Source organism: Eulemur rufifrons, chromosome 6, assembly GCF_041146395.1.
Source record: "Eulemur rufifrons isolate Redbay chromosome 6, OSU_ERuf_1, whole genome shotgun sequence".
Lineage (NCBI taxonomy): Eukaryota > Metazoa > Chordata > Mammalia > Primates > Lemuridae > Eulemur > Eulemur rufifrons.
Genome location: NC_090988.1, coordinates 98,999,094 through 99,020,584, shown reverse-complemented (window position 1 = coordinate 99,020,584; position 21,491 = coordinate 98,999,094). Strand labels below are relative to the sequence as shown.

The window sequence follows — 21,491 nt, the reverse complement described above, 5'->3', positions numbered from 1 at the left end:
AGAACACGACACCCCCGTGTGCCAGAAAACGAGGAGGAGGAAGTCCCCACACGGCGACTCCCAGGGAAGGGGATCCTGGCACACAGAGCTGTGGGCAGGTGGGATGCGGGCAGGCCCGTGGGGGAGGGGCACCCGGCACCTCACTGTGCTTGCAAAGACGCCGTGGAGTCTGCGGTGCCACGTGCGACACTCGCGTGCTGGCCCAAACCCAAGGGAGCATCCTGAAGTGAGCTCTCCCATCCCCCACAGCCACCTATCCGCACGTGCCGTCAGCTGGAGCCCCGAGGCAGAGCTGGCATCCGCACGCCTGTCCACGACTTTCCCCGTTCCAAGCCCCCAGCCTCGTGTACCTGGGGACCATGAAAGCCTACTGACGGTCTCCCCTGAATTCGCTCTTTACTGTAAAGCCTTACATGTATCTCTTTTGCCTAAAATACTTCAATAGATTCCCATCATAACTGAGGATAAAATCCAAAGTCCCCACCATGGAGGGGCTAAGACCCTTTATGATCTGAACATGCCCCTTCTCCTCTTACCTCCCCCTATTCCAGCCACACTGCTGTCTTCTCGTCCTCCAGTGGGCCAAGCTCATCACCACCACAATGCTTTGCACTACCTGTGGTCACCCCAGAATGCTGCTGCTGCCATTGTACAGGTCCCTGAGGTCACCCCACAGAGGGGCCTTGCTGCCTGGTAGCAGCAGCCCTCCTGTGTCCCCAGGTCCCCAGCCCTTCTCGTCACTTATTTTATTTGAAATTGGGATTTGTCTGTTCACTCGTTTACTGCCTGACTCCTGCAGCGGCACGTGAGCGCCCCCAGAGGCAGGATCTGGTCCTGCCCACCACGCTTGTGCAGCCTCGGACAGCACCTGCCACCACCGTTATGTTTTGAATAAAAGCAAAAAGGTGGAGAGGACCCACTTTCCAGTCCTGGCTCTGGCAAGCACTGGTGGTGGGACCCTGGGCAGGACTGTCACCCACTCTGGGCCTGGGTTTTCCTGCCTGTAAAACGAGAGACTGGGACATCCGAGCAGGTGCTCCACTGGTGCTACTGACTCGATGAATGAAACTACACCAGAGTCTCTCGTGTGCGGTGTGTGACGCAGACTGGGTGACCCACTGTCCTGGTTTGCCCAGGACAAAGGGGTTTTCTGGGATACAGGACTTTCGGTTGTAAGACTAGGATGGCCCTGGGCAAATGGGGCAAGCTGGCTGCCCCCCACAACCCTCCTTTTAGTCAGGAGGACACCTCTGCCTCCAGCTCTGCGCCCCTCACGACCCCCTAGGCTGGTGGGACCACCTCATCAGAAAGTCAATGCAGCCAGTGGGGGTGGCTTTGCCCAGGGCCACACGGCTCGGCCTGGCAGGGCCAACCCTTAAGCTTCAGCCTTCAACTCTGAACTGAATGTTCTTAAAAACAAAACAACAACAATAACAGAGAACCAGGGGAACAGTACAACTGCCTGGCATTTTGCTGCAAGTGCAGGAAGGGGCTGTTTGTGACTTTTCCCTCACTCGTTAATTAAAATGACAGGCCAGGCCTGCCCCATCTGTTGGTCTCCAAGCTTGCCCAGAAAGACCAAGCCGAGTGGGCTAGGGACAGTCCACTGCGCTCTGCTTGTAAGGCCAGCTCCCAAGTCCCTCTGGTGGGGGTTGGGGGTATTCACCCGCCACAGCTGTAAAACCAGAAACCGTCTCCTTCCCACGGGAATCAGACTCAGTGGTGGTGAGTTGCCGGGTACCCCAGGCTTTGGACAGAAGGCCCAGGCCAGGGCTGGGTGGGGGCCCGGGGCCTAAGCCCGCAGTCCCCCCACCAGGCACACCTGCCCAACCTGGACTAGACGGCACAGACGCCTATAGCAGGAGGCCACGGAACACCCAGGCCAGGCCCGGCCATTGCCCCTGTCCACGCTGACCGCCAACCTCCCTCCATCTGTAAGGGCCACTGAGCAGTCTGTTTCTGCCCCAAGGGTTGATGCTTAGATGAGAGGGTGGCTTCACCAAAGGGACAGTTCTAAAAGTAGCTACAAGTACGAAGGAGGCACCTTTAATGTGGAGCACTTTAATGAAGTCCTTTTGAGGGGCTCTGCAAACATTCTAGACCAAGGCTGGCAAACTTCTCCTGTGAAGGCCCAGACAATAACTATTCCAGGCTTTTTGCGCAGTTGGTCCCTGTGTCACTTCTCTGTCAATTGTGGGGCGGAGGGAGCCGTGCCCATGTGTAAACAATGGGCGGGGCTGTGTTCCAATAAAACTTAATTTACAGACACAGGCGACGGGGCAGGTTTATCCCATGGGCTGGCGTTTCTAAAGATAGGCTCTGAATGTTCCGAAGACATTTGAATCCACCCGAACGATACACGCTATGTGACACGTGCTGACGCATGGTAGGAGCTAAGGACAGTCTCGGTTCTCCTGCAGAAGCCACACCGACACTACCGCTTGCAGGTGCCCGGGCTTGCCACGCCACCTGAGCTTCAGCAAAGGTGCGCGCACAATGCGCTTTAGAAATGAGGCCATCTGTGCGATGCCCTAGAAAGGTTCAGAAAGATCACACCGAGAGTCCTTTCGGGAAAACAGAGAGCCTCCCTCCCCTTCACTGTGTCTAGGTTTATACTAGGTTGGCTCCAAGTGGGGACAGACCTGAATTCTGGCTTAATGAGCAATAATTAATAATTAGGGTAATTATTATAATTATTGTACTTATGGTCTCTGAGCACTTGAGCTGTGCCAGGCACCACTCTAAATGTTTCCCAAGTTGAACTAATTGAATCTGCACCACGACGACCCTAGGAGTCGGGCACCGTCACCGCTCCCGCTTTCTGGACGACGGACGCAGCACGGAGGTGAGTGACCCGCGCTACAGCACGCAGCGGCGGGGGACCCAGTCTGTCCCAGGGGACCGCACAGCGGTTGGACACTGGCCAGGTGGGGCCGGCTTCCTGACTGCTCACGGCCCTCCCCACCCAGACAGCGACTAAGAAAGGAAGGACCCTCTGGAGGGGGATGCTGGTTCTAGCAGCACTTTCTGGAGGAGAAATTGCCGATTTACTGTCCTGTCGATACCTGAGCTTCCGGGACAGCACCTCGGGATGTTCTGAGGGCCCTGGAATCCCAGCCCTGCCCAGCCGCTCTCAGGGTCTGCAGTTTTGTCCAAAGCCTGTTCATTCATGGTGGCCACCAGCCAGCAGTCATGGCAGTTTCAGGCCACATGTATAGAGTTTATAATCAGAAGAGAACTTGGGGATGATGTAGCCGTTTTACAGGTGGGGAAACTGAGGCCCTTGCAGGCAGTAGGTGTCAGAACCGGGACCAGAACCCCCTGGCACCTGCACTCCTAGGCCCGGGCCCATCAGGCTTGAAGCCCACCTGCTAGAACCTCAGGTTGGCACACCTCACTGTGTATTCGCAAGCCAGCCCTGTGTCCAACCCTGAGTCAGAGTGTGGGGCTGGAGGAGGGGGCAGAGTGGTGTGGGCGCTGGCACAGGCTGCCGAGAGCTTGCAAGGGCCGGCTGTGGGCATCTTTCCCCACACAGTGCTTAGTGACCCCAGGCCGGCAGTGTGGAAGGGGCCGTGGTGGGACTGTTCGTACCATGGAGATGAGCAAATGCCGCCAACCATGGCAGAGACAGGGGCAGAAGAGGGGCCAGGTACAGTGTGGGTATGGGGGAGGTGGAGGCTACCTTGGCAGCTATGACCAGGGGCGACTCCAGGGAGGATTCGAGTAAGCCCTCGGGGATTTGGGGGGCAGGAGTGCCTGTGCGCTGTGGGCCTGAGAGCCCTGCTGGCCCCGCCCCACCCTAGTGGGGAGCAGTGAGGGCCAAAGGGCAGCTCCTGACATTATTGTCTGTCAAATATGAATCTCAAAGCTCCGTGACAGAGGCCGAATCACAAATGCTCATTCTGAGAGGGCACAGGTGTGAATGATCCTGTCTGGGGCCCGGGGCTGGCAGGAGGACAGGCTGGAAGGGACACAGTTTTGCACAGCTCCCAAGTCAGGGTTTGCACCTTGCTGCCCCCCTCCTTGGCCAGAGAGCCTCCTCCCCTTTCGTGACTGAGCACAGACACGGCATTCCTGGGACCCGCTCCTGTCATCACTGCGTGACCACCTGGTCACCTCACTGCACGCTCACTTCAACGCAAAGACACATCAGCCCCTCAATTTTCAATGACTGCTTGTCCCACAGATGTGCACAAGAACCCGCGTCTGTCTTTGCTTACGAGCTCTTGAGAACAGGGCTTCTGTCTCTCTGGTGCTTTGACCTAAGGGAACGCGCGGTGGATTTGGGCTCTGCCTTCAGAGCGGCTCCGTGCAGAGATCCGCCCATGCACGCCTGTCTGCGTGCTCCTAAAGGCAGCCAGAAACTACTCTCTCAAGCTTCAGAAGCTTATCCCATCATGGAAAGGAAAAGCTCTTGGACAATAAAAATGTGACTGACACCGTGATAACTCACATAGACAGGCTGGAAGTTGAGGAAGAATTTCCCAGAATGCAGAGCGCACAGGCGGAGACAGGAAGTGTGAGAGACTAAGTGGTCAGTGGAATGAGCTCGAACGGCCCAACCGGAAATCCAGAAAGACCGAACTGACAGAGAAAGTGCGGGCACCGCCCAAAGATCAGTAAAAGGAGATCCATGAAGCTGAAGCTGCTTCAGTCTGACGGAGCCTCCGGGACAGTGAACGTCACAGATAAAGACACCCACGCTCAGACACGTCATCAGATGCCAGAACATGAGAAAAAGGAGAAACCACGACATTCCTACAAACTTCCAGAGAGGAAAGTAAAGGGTCGCGTACGGTGGAATGAGAGTCAGACGGCATCACAACCTCTCACGAGCGGTACGCAGAGCCATGGTGACAGTGAAGCAATGCCTCGGCAGTTCAAGAGGGCAAACTGTTTTGAACCTAGAATTCTACAACACTGAGACCGTCAAATAACTAGAGGATTTCCAGACACAGAAGTTGACACTCCAGATACCTTTCGCTGAAGGTGTTACTTGAGGATGTGCCCCAGCAGAACAAGGGCAAAGACAAGAAACAATTTACTCACTCGGGGCTCAGTGAAGGGAGACTGCAGAGTGACAGGCGTGTACTGGGAACGGGAGTCGTTTGGAGCAGAGTGTCAGGGGACTCCCCAGTAAGAACGGGTAGATTCCAGGGACACGTAAGGAACAGGGTGACACGTTAGTGGCAGGCCAAAGAAGACACAATTCTCCTCTCACAAGAAAAAAAAAAGAAAGGCTATCAGAAACTCCAGGAAAAACAAAAACCTCTTGTGAAAATCATGATCCTAAAATGAAGCTAGAACGTGAGATTATTCTGAAAACTGACAGAGTGGAAGAATAAGGATACATTGATCTGTGATACTAGGAAGACTCTTTGTCTCATGGGTCTGTAAAGAAGAAGTGGAGTCCTAACCCCATTCTTGGTGCTGACGTAAACATTTATATTATCTCAATGATGATACTAAAGGATAATGCTTTCTGATGGATTTAAACTTTTGAATCCAACTTATAGACAGAACCTAGAAGACTTAAAAATGAATATAAATACAACAGAGTCAAGTGATACCATCTAAAATTTATTAAATAAGAGAAGAATCTGAGAGTGTGACTTTAAGGTAATCAATTCGCAGACTGGCAAGACCTATTCACAATTGCAGGTGGGGACAGAACCACAAAAGCCTCAAAAGCTTCATCTCTTCTAGCAAAGAAAGGATGTTTCACACTTTTAAATTAAGAACCAAGGGGGTGATGGTAGAGGTGCAGAGGTAACCATCAGAGGAAGGGAGCAGAGAAAGTTCTAAAAGCGGCTCCTCTGCCAAGCGGGCTGTGCGGCCGAGGCTGGGCGGGCGGGCGGGCAGTGATCTCTTTCCATCCTTAGCCCTGTGGGGGTGATTTCCTTTAATTAATTAATGTTATTGCACCCATGTAGAGCTTGGATCAAAATTTATGGAGGGAGGAAAATGTCAAACCAAGAGTTCACTGAGAATGGATGAGGGGTGGGCCCTGGGGCAGCCAGAGGGTGGGGGGCTACCGAGAACACAGAGGAGAGTGAGGGGGACCCCGGGAAGCAGCAGGGTGGGGAGGGGGCGGGACTCCTGGACCGCGGATGGGCTGAAGGAGGGCGGGAGGGGAGAGAGAGAGAAGGGGGAGGAGGACGCTCAGGCCAGCCTGGGCACGGGCAGGCTGTCGTCAGGATGCGACTGCAGGAAGAAGAGCAGCACTCCCTGGAGAGTGACTCCCCCGAGGGACATGGGGCCCCTGCCGCCATCTGTGTCACGCCGGGAGACAAAAGAGCAGGGTCTACGGTGGTCCTGACATCTTCCCGTGCCTGTGCCCAGACAGCCCCCTCTCTTTCTGTTTCAAAAAATTACAAAAGCACTGCATACTGTCAAAACATAAAAATACAAAAATGTCTGAAATAAGAAGTGAAGTCATCTCTTCTGCCCCAGCGTGCCCCAGAGGCTCTGCCGTGCGGCGTCGTGACTGACGGCCAGGTCCCCCCGTCACCCGAGAGTAAAGGGAGTATGTTTCCTCCCGCGCCCAGCCAGTGAACACGCTCAGAGACGGATCCCTCTTTTTCAAGTCTAAGAAATGGTAAAAATATACACAAATACAAAATACTGGTGAGGGAAGAACAGGGGAAAACCCAGCATTTCTTGCCGTTCAGTCCTTACCCGACACACTGCGGCGATCTTCTAGAGCAGAGTTAGGGCGTCAGAGGAACCAGCTACCCACACACGCTGCTCACAGCCCAGCACCCTCTGGATTTACATAGCACACGCCTCTTAGGCGCTGCAAGCACTAAACATATTTTCTCATTCACCCTTTTTTTTTTGAGACAGAGTCTCACTCTGTCGCCCTGAGTAGAGTGCCGTGGCATCATCACAGCTCACAGCAGCCTCAAATGCCTGAGCTCAAGTGATCCTCCTGCCTCAGCCTCCTGAGTAGCTGGGACTCCAGGCGTGCACCATGATGTCTGGCTGATTTTTCTATTTTTAGTAGAGACAGGGTCTCACTCTTACTTGGTCTCAAACTCCTGAGCTCAAGCGACCTCCCACCTAGGTCTCCCAGAGTGCTAGGATGACAGGTGAGAGCCACTGTGCCCAGCCTCTCATTCATTCTTAATACGAACACAACTGGAGATACAGGACGAGTTGAAGTATCTCCACTTTGCAAACCGGAGCAGAAGGCTCAGAGAGGGGAAGTGAACAGCTCACGGATACACAGTTGCAAAGGCAGGGAGAAAACTTAGGGCAGCTTATTTTTCAGGGGCTTTAAAGGCTTCAGATAATATATGTATATTCTTCTACGTGCAGAGTCTGTCTCTAGAAAGATCCCCAGGAAACCGGCAACAGAGGTTTTCTCTGGGTTGAAGAACTTGGGGGCTGGAAGGCCAGGAGGGGAGAGAGACATTCTTCACATTCTACCATTTCCTGCACATTTTGAGTTTTTCAACCAGGCGTATGTATTTCCCGTTACTAAGATAGAAAATAAAACTGGGCTTGCAAGTCATGAATATGAGCAGCTACGGATGGTGGACATTCAGCGGGTGGACGGGCATGATTCGGCACCCTTCTAACTCACTCCCTAAGAGAACATCAGCTTTGAAAGGGGAGAGCCAAACCGGAAGCTCGGCCCACCCTGACCCGCCCCTCGCATGGTGGTCGTGAGCACAGTCAGGCCGGAGCCGTGTGTGCGGCTTTGCAGGTGTCGTGAGAGACACCCCGAGGGTCTCGCTGCCAGTGAGGACTGAGTCTGAGGCCCACCTGCTTCCGGAGAGCTTCTCCCTGCACAATCCAAGAACAGGGGAAAGCCGAGCCCCCGCCCTCCCCTCACCCCACATCTGGTGCCTCAGTGGTCCTGCCCTTTCTAACTTCACCCGACACCCTTGGTCCATCCACCTCTGTATCCCTGGCTCCTGCACTGTGACGGCAGTGGTCTCCTCGCTGGCCTCCACCGGTCCTGCTGCCTGTGTTCCCGCGGCAGAGCTCGTCAGCTCCCGTCTCTCCTCTTTACAGCCCCCAGTGCCTCCCGCTGCGAGCACGAGGACACCCAGCTCCTGTCTCGAAGCTCGAGGTCTTTCTCCACACCACCTCCTCTCCTCTCTCCCAGCTCATGGCTGCCCCTGCCGCGTCAGGTCCTCCTCTCACCTCAGGGCCTTTGCACTTGCCAAGTCTTCTCTAGAGGTTCAACTCAGAAGTCACTTCCCCAGAGTGATCTCCCCCAGCTTCCCTGACCAAAGCCAGCCTGGGCAGATGGGTGAATAGGTGTAGACGCATGGATGGGTGAATGGACGGGCAGGGGGATGGGTGGATGATGGCTGGACGGAGTCTATTCAGCCCAGAGTGAGACCCTGAGGTCTCGCCTGTCCCTAGATGCCTCCTGGGTGGCCCAGGCTGACAAGAGAAGTGGGATCTGACTGAAGCGGAGTGGGAACTTGAGATTCCCATTCCTACGTTGAGACATGTTTTCTGAAATGACACTGAAACGGCCGTGAAGTCCCATGCAGAAGGGCCTCTGCTGTCTGACCCGGATCACCGTGGCTGGACCCCTCACTGCACCTGGGCAGGTGGAGGGGCGTCCCCAGGAGCGAACCAGCTGGAGCAACTGGAGGCGTCCCCAGTGAACGGGCGTGTTCCACAATCGGCTCTTCAGCTCTGAGCAGTTTTTGAAATAAGGGGGGTGTGAAAGGAGAAACCTCCTGACCGGTTCAGAGACGTCACCACCGAGTCTGGTCTCCCGCCGCCCTTTCTCTCAGCGTGTCCACATCCACAGTGGCCCCTGCTCAGCTCCTAACCTGCTGCCCGCAGCGGACGACTGGCACCCAGGTCCCCGCCGCTCACTAGGCTACTTCCAGCGTGAATTCTGAGCAGGCTCACGAGCTACCCGCCGATCCACACCTGCACCGCGGTGACCGTGCCCCCTGACACCTTCTGCTCTATCAGAGGCACTAACGGTCACCTTCTCACTACAACCCCCCCTGGAGCCAGGCCAGTCGCAGGGTTACGGTGGCACACGAGACCAGCCCACCTCTTCATCCACGCTGCCACCCTCCATCGTCCCTGCCACGTCACAGTCTGGTCAAGGCCAGTTCTGCTGGTCCCGAACACAGCGGGCCCCGTGAGCTAAGTCTACACCCTCACAAACGAGCTCGGTGGTCAGGTGTTGACCCAGGTAACACCGTCGCTCCCTCTCCCAGTGACGCTGCGGGAGGTGACAACCTCGCCTCCACAAACAACCTGGGCTCTCGCCCTCACCGGCAGCTGTGGGCAGGAACGTCCTCCCCCAGACCGGGCCCCCCCTCGGGCAGACGCTCTCTCGGGGGCCCAGGGGCAGCTCTTTGGCTCGGCCTTCCTTTCTCAGCTGCAGCGTCCCTCTCTCAAGGGCGACATAGTGTCCGGCCTCGCAAGGTCACCGGGGGGGCCCTCGAGGGGCAGAGCTGCGATCAGCGCGAGGTGCCGGCGCACGGGCGGAGAGGGACACATGGTGCCATTACACTCCCGTTTCTCTCACTGAAACAGCCGTCACGTGCGGCCCGAGGTCTGCCTGATCCCTCACCACGACAGAGGCGCCGCGTCCTCATTTCATTCAAGGACAGAACGTTTTACCGTTTGCTTAGAAACTACCAGTTGACCCTGGGGTGGCCCAGACGACCCTCTCCTTTGCGGTCCCAGCTCCTGGGACAGAGCAGGTGCTCTGTGTGCACGTAAAACAGAGCCCTCCCTGGGCCCTGAACCCAGGGACCTGGAGCTGGTGGGTCTCTCGGGGGTCACACAGTCCCACCTTCTATGACATTCTGGCAAGAGCATCCCCCGCCTTGCTTGACTCCCTCCAATGTCAGGGAGCTCATCACCCCGAGGCAGCCAATTTTGTCACTGAACAGCTACGGAAGCTCCACACGTCTCCTGTCAGCTGAGCTGCAGCCTGTGTCCCGATGCCCCCAGTCCTGCTGTTAGCCGTGGTCACCCCTCGGTGACATGGTCCCCAGCCAGCCTGGCCCCTTAGTCATCTCTCTTCCCAAGTCTATCGAGTCAGGTCCTCCCGACGCCCCTCTATGGGGCGCAGCCCTGAGTGTGGAGCCCACTTCAATGCTGAGTGCACGTGCACGCCACCCTCACGCACACACACACACACGCACACGCCTCTCTGCCCTGGAGATGCCGCCTGGTGGGGAGACAGCCCTGCAAAAGCCACAGCCTGAAGGAAGCCTGCTGCCTGGACCCTTCCCGCCTTGGGAGGGCACTTCTCACCTGAACCCCACGCCCCACCTGGGCAGCCCTAGCGGTCACCACGGTGATAGCTCTCCCCGGTGTTCCCCGAGCCTCAGGCACTGTGGGCCACTGGCTTCACCAGACCCTCCTTGCTAGAATGGAAGCAGGGTATGACAGCCCAGTACCACGGCCACCTGTGCAGGGTCCACCTGGACAGGTGCTCTCTGCTGCTGCAGAGACAACTCATCTGGCCCAAATAAAGACCAGAGCTGTGCTCCAGGACACAAATCACAACCTGGGCTTTAAGGTCAAAAAGTGGGCAATTGTAACAAGACCTGGGAAGTCTGCAAGACGTCCTGCCGGGGGTCCCGGCTCCCTGCTGCGCATGGGATTCCTGTCATAGCACATCTTGTTTATGACAGAGGTGGTAGGGACAAATCAGCGTTAAAACCAGCAATTCCACTCCTAGGTTCAAACACTTATACGCAAACGTCCACGGCGACGCCATTCACAGCAGCTAAGGGCGGAAGCACCCCAGCGTCCCTGACGGTGAATAGATAAGCAAAACGTGGTCCATCCCTGCAGTGGAACGTGATTCAGCCTTAAAAAGGAAGGAAGTTCTGACACCTGCTGCAACATGGGTGAACCGAGGACGTGCTGAGTGAAAGGGGCCCGTCGAGCAAAGACAACTACTGTGCGATGCCACTTACACGAGGTCCCCAGCGTAGTGACGTCCACGAGACGGAGAGCAGAGTGGTGGCGCAGGGGGTGGGGGAGGGGATGGGAGTCAGTGTGTAATGTGGACAGAGTTTCAGTTTTGCAAGATGAGAGAGCTCTGGAGATGGATGGTGGTGATGGTTGTGTGACAATACGAATGTCTTTGACGCCACTGAGCTGCACAATTAAAAATGGTCAAGACAGAAAACGGTATGTTTTGTGGACTCCACCATAACAGGAAAGTGCCGGGGTGGAGGCCTGAGGAAGCAAAGCGCTGACACGCGGTGGGACGTGGATGGAGCTCGAGCACGAGATGCTGAGCGGAAGGACCCACACCCAGCAGGCCACGCATCGTGCGACTCCTCTGCACACAGCACCGGGACAGGCACATCCAGAGACAGAAAGCAAACGGGGCTGCGGGAGAGGAGAACGGAGTGACGGCTAGCGAGTGACGAAAACATAGTGACGATGGTTACACAATATTGTGAATGTACTAGATGCCCCTGAATTGTGCACTCAGAAATGGCAACTGTTAGGTTATGTACATTTTACCTCAATTAAAGGAAAAAAACCCAACCAAGCCAGGCGGGACCTCCCAGTAGGCAGGGGAGAGTTAAGGGAGCAGTTCTGAGCTGCTCCTCACAGACCCCCTGGAGTTGGGGAAGAACCGGGCAGGGTGTCGGACCCTTCCCCAGCCTGACCCTCCTCTGGGCCTCTCGGAAAGGGGTGCCACAGCTGGACAGCTGGGCCAGGCGCAGGCCCCTCCCGTCCCGATGTTTTCAGCATCCACCAAGAACCCTCTGTCTGAGTGGGGGCACAGGCTCCCCATGGAGGGGGCCCTTCTCCGCACCCTGGGCCAGCAGGCCCCTGCACTAGTGGGGTCTCCCCTGGATGCAGAGGGACACAAGGACCCGAGGGTGTCCCATAGCGCATGCCGCACGAGTGTGGCTCCTGCAGGAAAATCCAACCCTGCGCAGGTGGCAGCCCCATCACCAAAGGCGCAGGGCTCTCTGCACAAGCCAACACATCCAAACCTGCCATGCTTGGAAGATCTGCCTGCCTGGTGCCAGGCCTGTGGAAATGGGCACAGCATGAATATAGAAAGTGCAAGTTGAGGTGGAAACCCAGACCTAAGGCATCCTAAACGCTCCCCCGGCAGGATACCACTACCCTGACACTGCCTCTCAGCTCCTGTGGCCAACTGTGGGCATTGTAACATCTGGGCTGCCTTTCCCCAAAACAATGCCAGCCAGCCCTCTCCCTGGGGCCACAGGTGTGCTCGGCTGGACCCAAAGACCACCTGGCAGGCAGGGTCTCTAGAGAACAATGGACACACAGGGGAAGCAAGCCACAGCATCGGGAAGCAAGAGGGTCTAGAGCGTTTGCGGCACGAAGGAGCATCTTTAGCCAGAGGGTCCTGGTAGAGAAAGAAGCGTGTCTCACCTGGAGGCGTCGAAACTGTCATAGGAGCCCACCGTGTAGTGCCTGAAGAGCTTCTTGCTGCGGTCTGCACGGGTTTCTGTACAGAGAGGGGAGAGAAACACAGTTTAGAAAAGTCACGGTCCCCAAATGCTGAACCTTCACGAGGCCGGCGGGGCCTCTCATTTATCCCCAGGAAGCATGAAGTCTGCCCTCCTGGGAACGGTCTGGGAGGAAGATGAGGCCTGGTTCCGGGTGTGACTTTGCAGAATTTGGGAAACGCATATGAACCCGGTGCTGACCACGGAGTCCCACAGGCCCAGCTCACGGAGGAGGGAGAATCACCACGCCGAGCAGAGAGCGCAGAGCTCGGGCTGAATGGTGACAGCCCCCTCAGCACGTGGAAGCTGCTAGAACACTGAGCCTCCTTGCAATCTGACAACCTGCAGATGGCTGCCTTTGGGGAAAGAAAGAATGTTTATTGTTATTTTCCTGATTATAGTTGCTTTCTCCATTTAAAAAAAAAAAAAAAGCACCGAACAAACATGATTAACGTTTCTAATTAAGTCCTCTGCTTGCCTCCCTTACTCAGCAGATTTAGCGTAAATTTCATGGGAAACGATGTGAGCGATGTAATTAGATTTAATAGATGACCCAGTGCTAGAGGCAGGAAAAAACCCACAACACAAATACATGAAATACGGCGGCTCCCTGTTTACTGTTTAGATGTTTTCCTCCCAAATAAGATTTCCTGCACAATCTCCTTCCTAAACCCTGCAAAAAACTCAAGAGAAATTATGCAACTGACTTCAGGAAAATGGCTGAAAATCTAATTTAAACTCTGTAAATAACCCTCTCTCTGTTGTCAGCCTCCTCCGTCGCATATTCTAAGGTGAATGTGCTTCTTTCTCCTGAACCCTAAAATGCACACCTGCAGTTCAAAAGTGAACACAGGTAAGGGTGTCGAGGATGCCTTGGCTTCTTCACTGACCAGAGGCGGCTGGCTGCTCCCCAGAAGCGCCCGCCTTTCTGTACGGACTGGGGTTGTGTGGGGTGGGGACGAGGCAGGTGTCCCGGGCCCAGGACTACATTTCCCAGCTGCCCTTGTGGCTGGGTGTGGCCACCTGAGCGGTTCTCACCAGTGGGATACGAGCTCACTCTGGGTGGAGAAAGGTCCTCCCCAAGCCTGGGCTTCTGCAGGAGCCCGTGCGCCTTCCCTGCCCTCTCCTGTGGCTCCCGCCGGCTCACAGCTCAGGCCTCCCAGGCCCTGGGGGATGGTGGAGTCAACACCTGGAGTCAAGATTCAAGATACCTGGATCTCTGTGCACAGGACTGTTACGTGAACAAGAACTGAATTTCTGTTGTGTTAGGCTGTGCTCTTGGGATGTCTCTGCCCTGTCCCTGCTGTACAGGGCAGACGGGTCCCCTGGGACTCGGCCCCCACCTGCCTCTCCACCCCTTCCCCTTGGCGCCCAACGAACCCCCGAGGCTCGGATGATACAACACTCACGATTCCTTGAATAGCCACTGCATCATCATCTCCATCACCACTGACACTCATCGAGTGCTCACTGTGTACCAGGCCCTGCTGTAAGCGCCATTCATGTATTCGATTGCTAAGTGGCCATGACCACCCAGTGGGGGCGCACACGCCACTCTGCAGGCCCCTCGAGTCCAGCCGGGGACAGCCCGGGGCAGCCCATCTCCCTCCCACTCGTGAGTGCCGCTCTGCAAAGCCCTGCTCAGGACTGTGGGTGCCCCCCGGGGAGGTACCTGTGATTTAAAAGAATAATCTCATTTACGTTTAAAGCATCCTGCTAGCCTAAATGTCTGCCTGTGTACACTGCGCCGCTCAGCCACCGCTCCTTACTCAGGTGTGACAGTTACACGGCGTGGTGGCCGTCAACAGCACGCTCTGGCGCTGACTAACACTGGTCTCCTTTCGCAGAGCTAATTAAAAGAATGACATTATGTGAACAAAATAAGCAATTTAAGTTTCAAGAAAAGTCATACATTATATGTAAATAGATTGCCGAAAATAAAGTTGCCAATAATATAGATTTCTGTCACTTTGTTATACAATGGAAAAGGTTGCTGAGATGTAAAATGATCGGACTGCAGACTTAAAACAGCCAACGAGCTGTGGTCCCCTGCCCGGCTCCGTCTCTCTGCATCACCACCATCTTCATCCTCACTGACATTTACGAAGTCCTTCCCTGGGTCTGTGGCCGTGGATGAGGACAGCAAGGGCTGCCAAGACAAAGTCACACACCCACTAAACAGCCGGCCAGGATCAGCAGCCTGGCCGGCAGACGGGCTCCAGCGCCCACACGGCTGTGACCACACCACACACTCTCCGACCCCCAGATGCCCTGTCCTCGCCACGATGCTCAAAGATGGGGACCTGGCCTTGTTTCTCTCCGTGTCACCCTCCGCTGTCCAACCCCTAGCAGATCTCCAATGTCAATGCTTGCCAACCTAACTGAAGGGACACATTGTGTGACTGGCACATAAAAACACACGGCACACCACCAGGGTGGCCTGAGTGCACGGGACCCTCCCCAGACTGGGCACTGGTCCAACCAAGCTGCACCCACCTCCCCTGTGCAGGGCGTCTGGACCACACGTGCTCAGATGCCCTGTGTCCTCCTCTCCCTCCGAGCCAGCAGCCTGCATTCATTTGTCAGGTCCCCCTGGGAGCCAGGCCCTGTGCCCCAAGTGCTGGGATTGGAAGGACTCAGCAGGGTGGGGCCTCAGCCCTGCTCTCTGAGTCTCAGCCTCTTGGAAGTGGGTGAAGAAGGACCCCAAGGATGCTGGCCCTCCCTGGGTGGGGCCAGGGGCCCCCGCAGTCCGGCAGCAATGTGGAGAGAGCACATGGCCAGGCGACGTATCCACATTGGGGCCGTCCACGTGGAAGGATAAGTGAGACTTGCGCCTTTCTGCGGGGTTAAGCAGAGTAGCTCCTGCAGCCAGTGAAGGCCCACAGGGACTGGCTGTTAATTGCTATTATGGCTCTTAATTACCTCTGTCCTTTAGGGCCCCAGGCAGCAGCTCTGGGCTGGTTGTCTAGGGAACGGCTGGGCGCTGGAGCTCACTAGAGCAGGTTCCCGGCTGAGGTGAGGGGTTGCAGGGTCCAGGAGCAGAGAGGGGAGTGTGCAGCGGAACGCATGTGTGTGCGCACACGTGCTTGTGTTCACCAGAGGAAAATCATGTTTCAGAGAGGGAACCACTTCTAGGCCAGGTCAGTTAGCTGGTGGTCCCCAGACTTGGGGATTTCACAGACCAGTAAAATTTTAAGCACAGCGGGGAAGGAGAGCAACACAAGGTTTACCAAGTTTCTAATCTGCCTCAGAAAGGACATTAAAAACAATAAATTCTCCTCTCCTATCTCTATTTTATAAGAGAAAGGGACCCTTTAGAAAAGACATCATCTCTGACCGTCTTATGAAAGACTCCCACTGCACAGGCCTACCTGTCCTCGGCTCCCAGAAATAGTCACACTTCTGCTTGGGACACAGCCCTGAGGGGCAGGGAAAGGTCTCGAGGGACATAATCATCACCATCATCACCATTGCCATCATCAGCATCACCATCTTCATCATCACCATCAACACAGTCATCCCCATCACCATCATCCCCATTGTCATCACAGTCACCATCACTGTCATCATCACTAGCATCATCACCACCATCGTCACCACCATGACCACCACCATGACCACCATCATCACTGTCATCATCACCATCACAATCACGACCACCATCACCATCTTCATCCTTGCCATCATCGACACCACCACCACCACTGTAATCAGTATCATCAACACTGCAGCAAAAGTAATTATTTACTGCCAAGTGTGGGACGCTCTGCTAAATTATCTCATTTCATTAAAATTAAGTCTTTGACTTTATTTGGTCCTCAGGTGACATCCCGTGGTAGGTGGACTTCCTGTCCCTGTTTTACAGAGGTAGCAGGTGCAACAATGAGGGACATGGACTCTGAGGCCAGACTGGCTTGAACTCATGCCCAGCTCTGCCACTCGCTGGCTGCAGGTCTGCGTCTCCTCCCCTGCAGAGCAGGGGTGACACAGTTCCCACTCACAGGGAGCAGCTGAGGAGTCAACCTGTGAACACCTGTGAAACGCCAGAACAGAGCATGGCACACGGAAAGTGCTGTCACCACACTAGCTACTGTTGTCATGGTTGCTGTACCTGAATTTGGAGGCTCTGCCTCCCAAAGTGGCCTCTCAAGGTCACAGTTCTGTGAGTGGCAGCGTGGGCCCCCGACCCCAGACTGTGTGCCTCCACAGCCTGTGCAGACAGCAATTGACAGCTACAGTGTTCTGGAATGTTCACCGGGGCCAATATAATCTAACAGCTTCACCTGTGTGAGCTCAATACTGTTTATAGATGAGGAGGGTGAGGCTCAGAGAGGTGAAGTGAGTTGCCTAAGGTCACTCAGCTAGGAAATGGCAGAGCCGGTCCACAGCACAGCCTCCTGGGTCATGTCACTTGTGGTTCCCGGGGCGGGGGGGGGGGGGGGGGATTTCCTGAGTGAACTGCCTAAACCCAGGTAGCCTCCTTGCCCTGCCACATCCCACGGACTCGCCCTCACCCAGCCTCAGTTTCCAACCTGGGAAGGGAGGTGGGTGAGACAGTCCCTGGGACCCTGCACCCCACCATCAGGGCATGCACCCCATGTCACCCAGGCTTGGCCTCCCTGGGACCTGCTGTGCACTGTGCAGGGAGGCAGGGATGCTGGCACATGGGAGGTGCCCCCTCAGGAGGCGGGGCACCTGCCCCACCCACAGGGACGCACAGGTGTGGCTCAGGCTGGAAGCCCCAGACCCCATCATTAGCAATGAGTAACCCGTGGCCCTCCCCAGGCTCACTGGATCGCACAGTGCAAACGTGGGTCACAAACAGAACGCCCACGTTTGAAATAGGCAAGATGGAGGAGCAGGTGTCACAGCCGCACCAGCCTCCCCGCAGCCAGGAGCTCCTCCCCACCAGGAGCTCTGTGGCCTCAGCAGAAACCCCCGCTGCTAAGTCAACTCTGCGGTCGCTGTGCAGCCCCGCCCCCGCCCTCACACACAGGCAGGCAGTGGGGTCCGGTTCCGCTGCCTGAGAACCCCAGCACATGCCACTGTGCCCAGCCCGGCAGGTGGGGCATGGGCTCCCCTTGTCCTCTAGGGGGACCAGCCCTTTCCCAACCCCAGCTACGCACTCAACTGAGGCCACCCAGCCCTGGGCTCTCGTGGCTGGCATGGGAACATGGCTGGATTGTCGCTTTGACCACAGTGAGTGACAGGCTCGGGGGGTGGGCCTGTGATCCCTGCCGGGTCAATGCGGGCCTGGTCTTGCTGCTGGGAGTCCCACAGCTGAAGCCACCCGGGGACACAGGCTGAGGATGATGCCACTCCCACAGCAGCATGGGAACAGGCAGAGGGAGGGAGGGGACGGACAGAGAGACCCAGAAAGAGAGGGCCCGATTGCCCTGATGGCACGGCTGGAACCCCTGGACACAGCTTCGCTGGACTTCTCACTTACACAAACCAGTGTCCTTGTTGGCATCAGACAGCGTAGCTTTCTTTTGTTTATAACACAAAGAGCCTGGAATGAATGACACAGTGATGCGTTTAATCACTGTGCCCAGTGGCCAGGAAGTAGCCACCCAACGTGTGGTACACACGCTGGTCCTCTGCCTGCATTTCTCCCCTGGGACACACGGCTTCCCTTCACCATGAGGAGGTCTGGGCGAGGCCACCCCACCCACAGGGACACACAGGTGTGGCCCAGGCTGGACACTGCTGGACCCTGTCACTAGCAGGGAGTGACCCATGGTGCACGCAGGGCCAGTGGCCTTTGTTCTGAGATGTCCTGTGGTCTGGACGCTGAGGAAGGTGATCTCGGTTTCCTTTTGGAGACGAGGCGGAAGGGTATGGGCTGTGGCCGCCATTCCGGCCACAGGGAGACAGTGAGCCCAGGACCGAAGCAGCTCACAGCGGGAGGCAGAGCTGGGGCAGGGGAGAGACGGGCACAGAAGGCTGTGATGCCGGGGGTCCCTGGAGTGCAGCTGGTGGTGGTCACTGGGCTACTCATCACCTGTTTCTGGCTTCCCTGCTCGTGGAAATGCAGTTAGACTCTACTTCTTGGCTCTCTTGTGGTTGGGTGGATCCTTGCAATCAGTTTTGGCCAATGAATTTGAGAGGAAATGACTTATGTTACCTGCTGGCTGGAGCACTGAATATTGCTTTTTTGCCAGCGGGCATGGAGACCAAAACACGTGAGAGGCTGGTTGCTCCACAGTCTGGTCCCCACGTGAGCCCCCTATTCACACATGATGGACATGTGGCACGAATGAGAAATGAACCTTTGTTGCTCCAAGCCACCGAGATGGGGGGATGCTTGTTACCATGGCTTCACCAAGGCTAAGCCGACCGACACAGACCATGCGTGGCCTTCTCAGTGCTGTGCGCCTGACACATCCCAGGCAGAGCTGGGTTTCCATCACCAGCAACCAGAAGAGTCCTAGCAAGGCCAGGAAGGAAGAGCAGACAAAAGGCAAAGGCTGAGTATGGCTTCACCTGGGAGAACGCCCGTATTTTCCAGGAGAAAAGTAGAAAACCACCTGATGGTCAGTAGGGACGTATCGTGCTAAATGTGGACAGGCCACAGCATGGCACACATACCTTCACGTGTCTCGGAGGACGAGGCCCCTCTGTGACCAAAGAAGCAGATGAGCTACCCATCCGAGAGGAAAGTATTTACCTGTCTGCTACCTCAACCATGGACAGGCTTCCTGAAGTCAAGACCCAGTTTCCCACCAGGCCCACCTCCTGGCCAGTGCCAGGCTCAGTGCTTTACACAGCAGGCGCTTGGCAATGTGTGTAGTGGCCCACAGCTTAGGGGCCAGCAGTCACTATCACTCTAGTCTGAACCAGCAGACTGGTGCAGCAGCCTCCTGTCTCTCCCTGCTTCCACGCCTGTGCCTCCCCTCAGCAACCCACACCCCACAGAGCAAATAGAATGAGCTTTTAAAAACATAAACCAGGTGATTTTAAGCTCTGCTGCTTAACAGTTTCCAAAGGCTTCTCAGTGCAATTAGAGTTGTGTTCAGGCAGCTCTCGACGACACAGGTGGCCCCACGCGGCCCTGCCGTGTGGCTCTGTTTCTCCACGTCATCTCCCCCAACCCGTCACTCCACTCCAGCTGTGTCAGCCTCCCTGCTGTTCCTGGAACAGGATGAGCTCACTGGCACCTCAGGGCCTCTGTACCCACTAGACTCTCTCTGGAACGTTCCTTCCCCAGCTCAAATCTCACCGCACTGCTCGACCACCAGCCACCATAGGACAGCCTGGCGCATGGCGGGAGCTCAGTAGCCACGGAATGGGTGAGAAGTGGATCAAAACCACACGGCTGCGGACGCTGGGCTGCTAGCTCCTCCCAGGGACTTGGCGAGGGTGGAAACAGCCTGTCCATCGAGGAACGTGAGTTCTAGTCCCAGCTGAGGCAGTGACCATGTGTGATCTTCTCGCTTTGCCTTCTGGGCCTTCCCCGTCCCAGCTGTGGAGCAGGACAGTGGGACGGACGAGTCCCTGGGCTCTCCTATGTCTCAGCATCCCTCAGAGTAGCTGGGACCCACTGCCTTGCCAGGAGAGGGCCGTGAGTCCAGGCACCTGACACACTACGCATCTGAGCTGTGCACCCTGATAGCTGTTTTCCGAGTATGGCCTAGAAAAATCTACATTGAAAAGAAAAAAACCCACAAACCTAGAAATCCCATTTTGTATACCCCTTGGGACTCGTGAGAGGCAGTGACAGATTGCATGACAAGCTTCAGACTATCAGCATTTAAAATAGCCCTTTAAGCAGAGCTGCTGGGAAGAGGATGCCACGCGGCCTGGTGAGGGAGCCAGGGTGGGGTATCTGGGGAGACTCGACTGTCCGCTGACCCTGGCCCGTGACAGTTTCTGCAAGAGGAGATGAAGAGAGGAATCCCTCAAAGAAATTTACTAAGACTCTGAAATTCCAAAAACAAATTCCCCAGGACGAGTGGGGAGGAGCAGGCTCCAGGGTTAGGGACAGAAGGCAGGAAGTGGGGACGGGGTCCCATGAACATGCTGACACCTTCCCACCCCAGCCACATTCCAAGGACTCACAAGGCAAACTGAGCTTGAATCCCTTGGTAGCTGCACAATCCCAGGCAGGAAACAACCTCTACCCGAGCCTCAGTTTTCTCATCTGTAGCATGGGCCCACAGCAGCCTCTGCATTACAGGATGAAATGGAATCACACTTCTAAGTAAACCCCTTCCCCATCGCCCAGCCTAGGGAAGCTGTCGAGGAATAGGGCTAGTGTTGTTCATCCAGGAACCCACCTTGGTCCTCCTGGCCCACAAGCCTCTCTGAAGAAGCCCCCCTCCCTGACCACATCTGCACCACATAACCGCACACCTGCTTAGAGCGCACTGGACGTGAGACGGCCCCCGTGCCAGGCCTGGCCAATCAGACCCTCTCCCGGGAATGCAGAACAGACATGGACAGTCTCTGCTCCCTGTCTGAACGGAGGACATCTCGGCTCCAGAGATGAGGCTGTCCCTGTGACCACACCAGTGGAGGGACCAATGTGCTTCCAGAACCCTGGGAGGCTGGGCCATGCCTTCTGCCCTCCACGTCCAGGGAAGGCCCTGGCAGGCTTAGACGGGAGTCTGTTTCTTCTCTAGTGAGCTCTGTGTTTCCTGCAACCAAGACAGTGCTATCTTTCAGCCCGTCTGTCACACTGGGTAGAAACTGCAGTCACTCAGCATGACAGATTGATCTCAGCTCGTCCACCCTGCAAGTGCTGCTCAGTGGGACACCCTGGACGCCAAGGGCTCGGGGCACCCAGCACCCCTAGTCCTGAATACTGGTATTAATTGTGACAACGAGTAACGCCCCACAGTGGGAACTGCTGGCCACAGACATTTCCAGATTTTCTTCTGTCGAACAGCAGTGACCGTGAGCAGGCAGAGGGCAGTGGGCACGAGGGGCTCCAGACGTCTCCTGTCTCCATGAAAAAGACAGAGGAGCCCTGGGATCGGCCGCAGACATAGATAAGCCTGACTCCAAATGCCGGAGAAACGCTTCCAGGCCACGTGG

The 21,491-nt window shown here is 56.0% G+C and overlaps 1 protein-coding gene across 2 annotated transcripts in view; it reads right to left on the bottom strand.

Annotated features, from left to right (window-relative positions):
- The window catches only part of SHANK2 (SH3 and multiple ankyrin repeat domains 2), a 518,956-nt gene that overhangs the window by 170,931 nt on the left and 326,534 nt on the right, over positions 1 to 21,491 (bottom strand). For both annotated transcript variants that reach the window (XM_069471699.1, XM_069471700.1), the window contains one exon: positions 12,376 to 12,451. In XM_069471699.1, the coding sequence (XP_069327800.1) occupies positions 12,376 to 12,451 (76 nt within the window). The remainder of the gene's footprint in view (positions 1 to 12,375; positions 12,452 to 21,491) is intronic.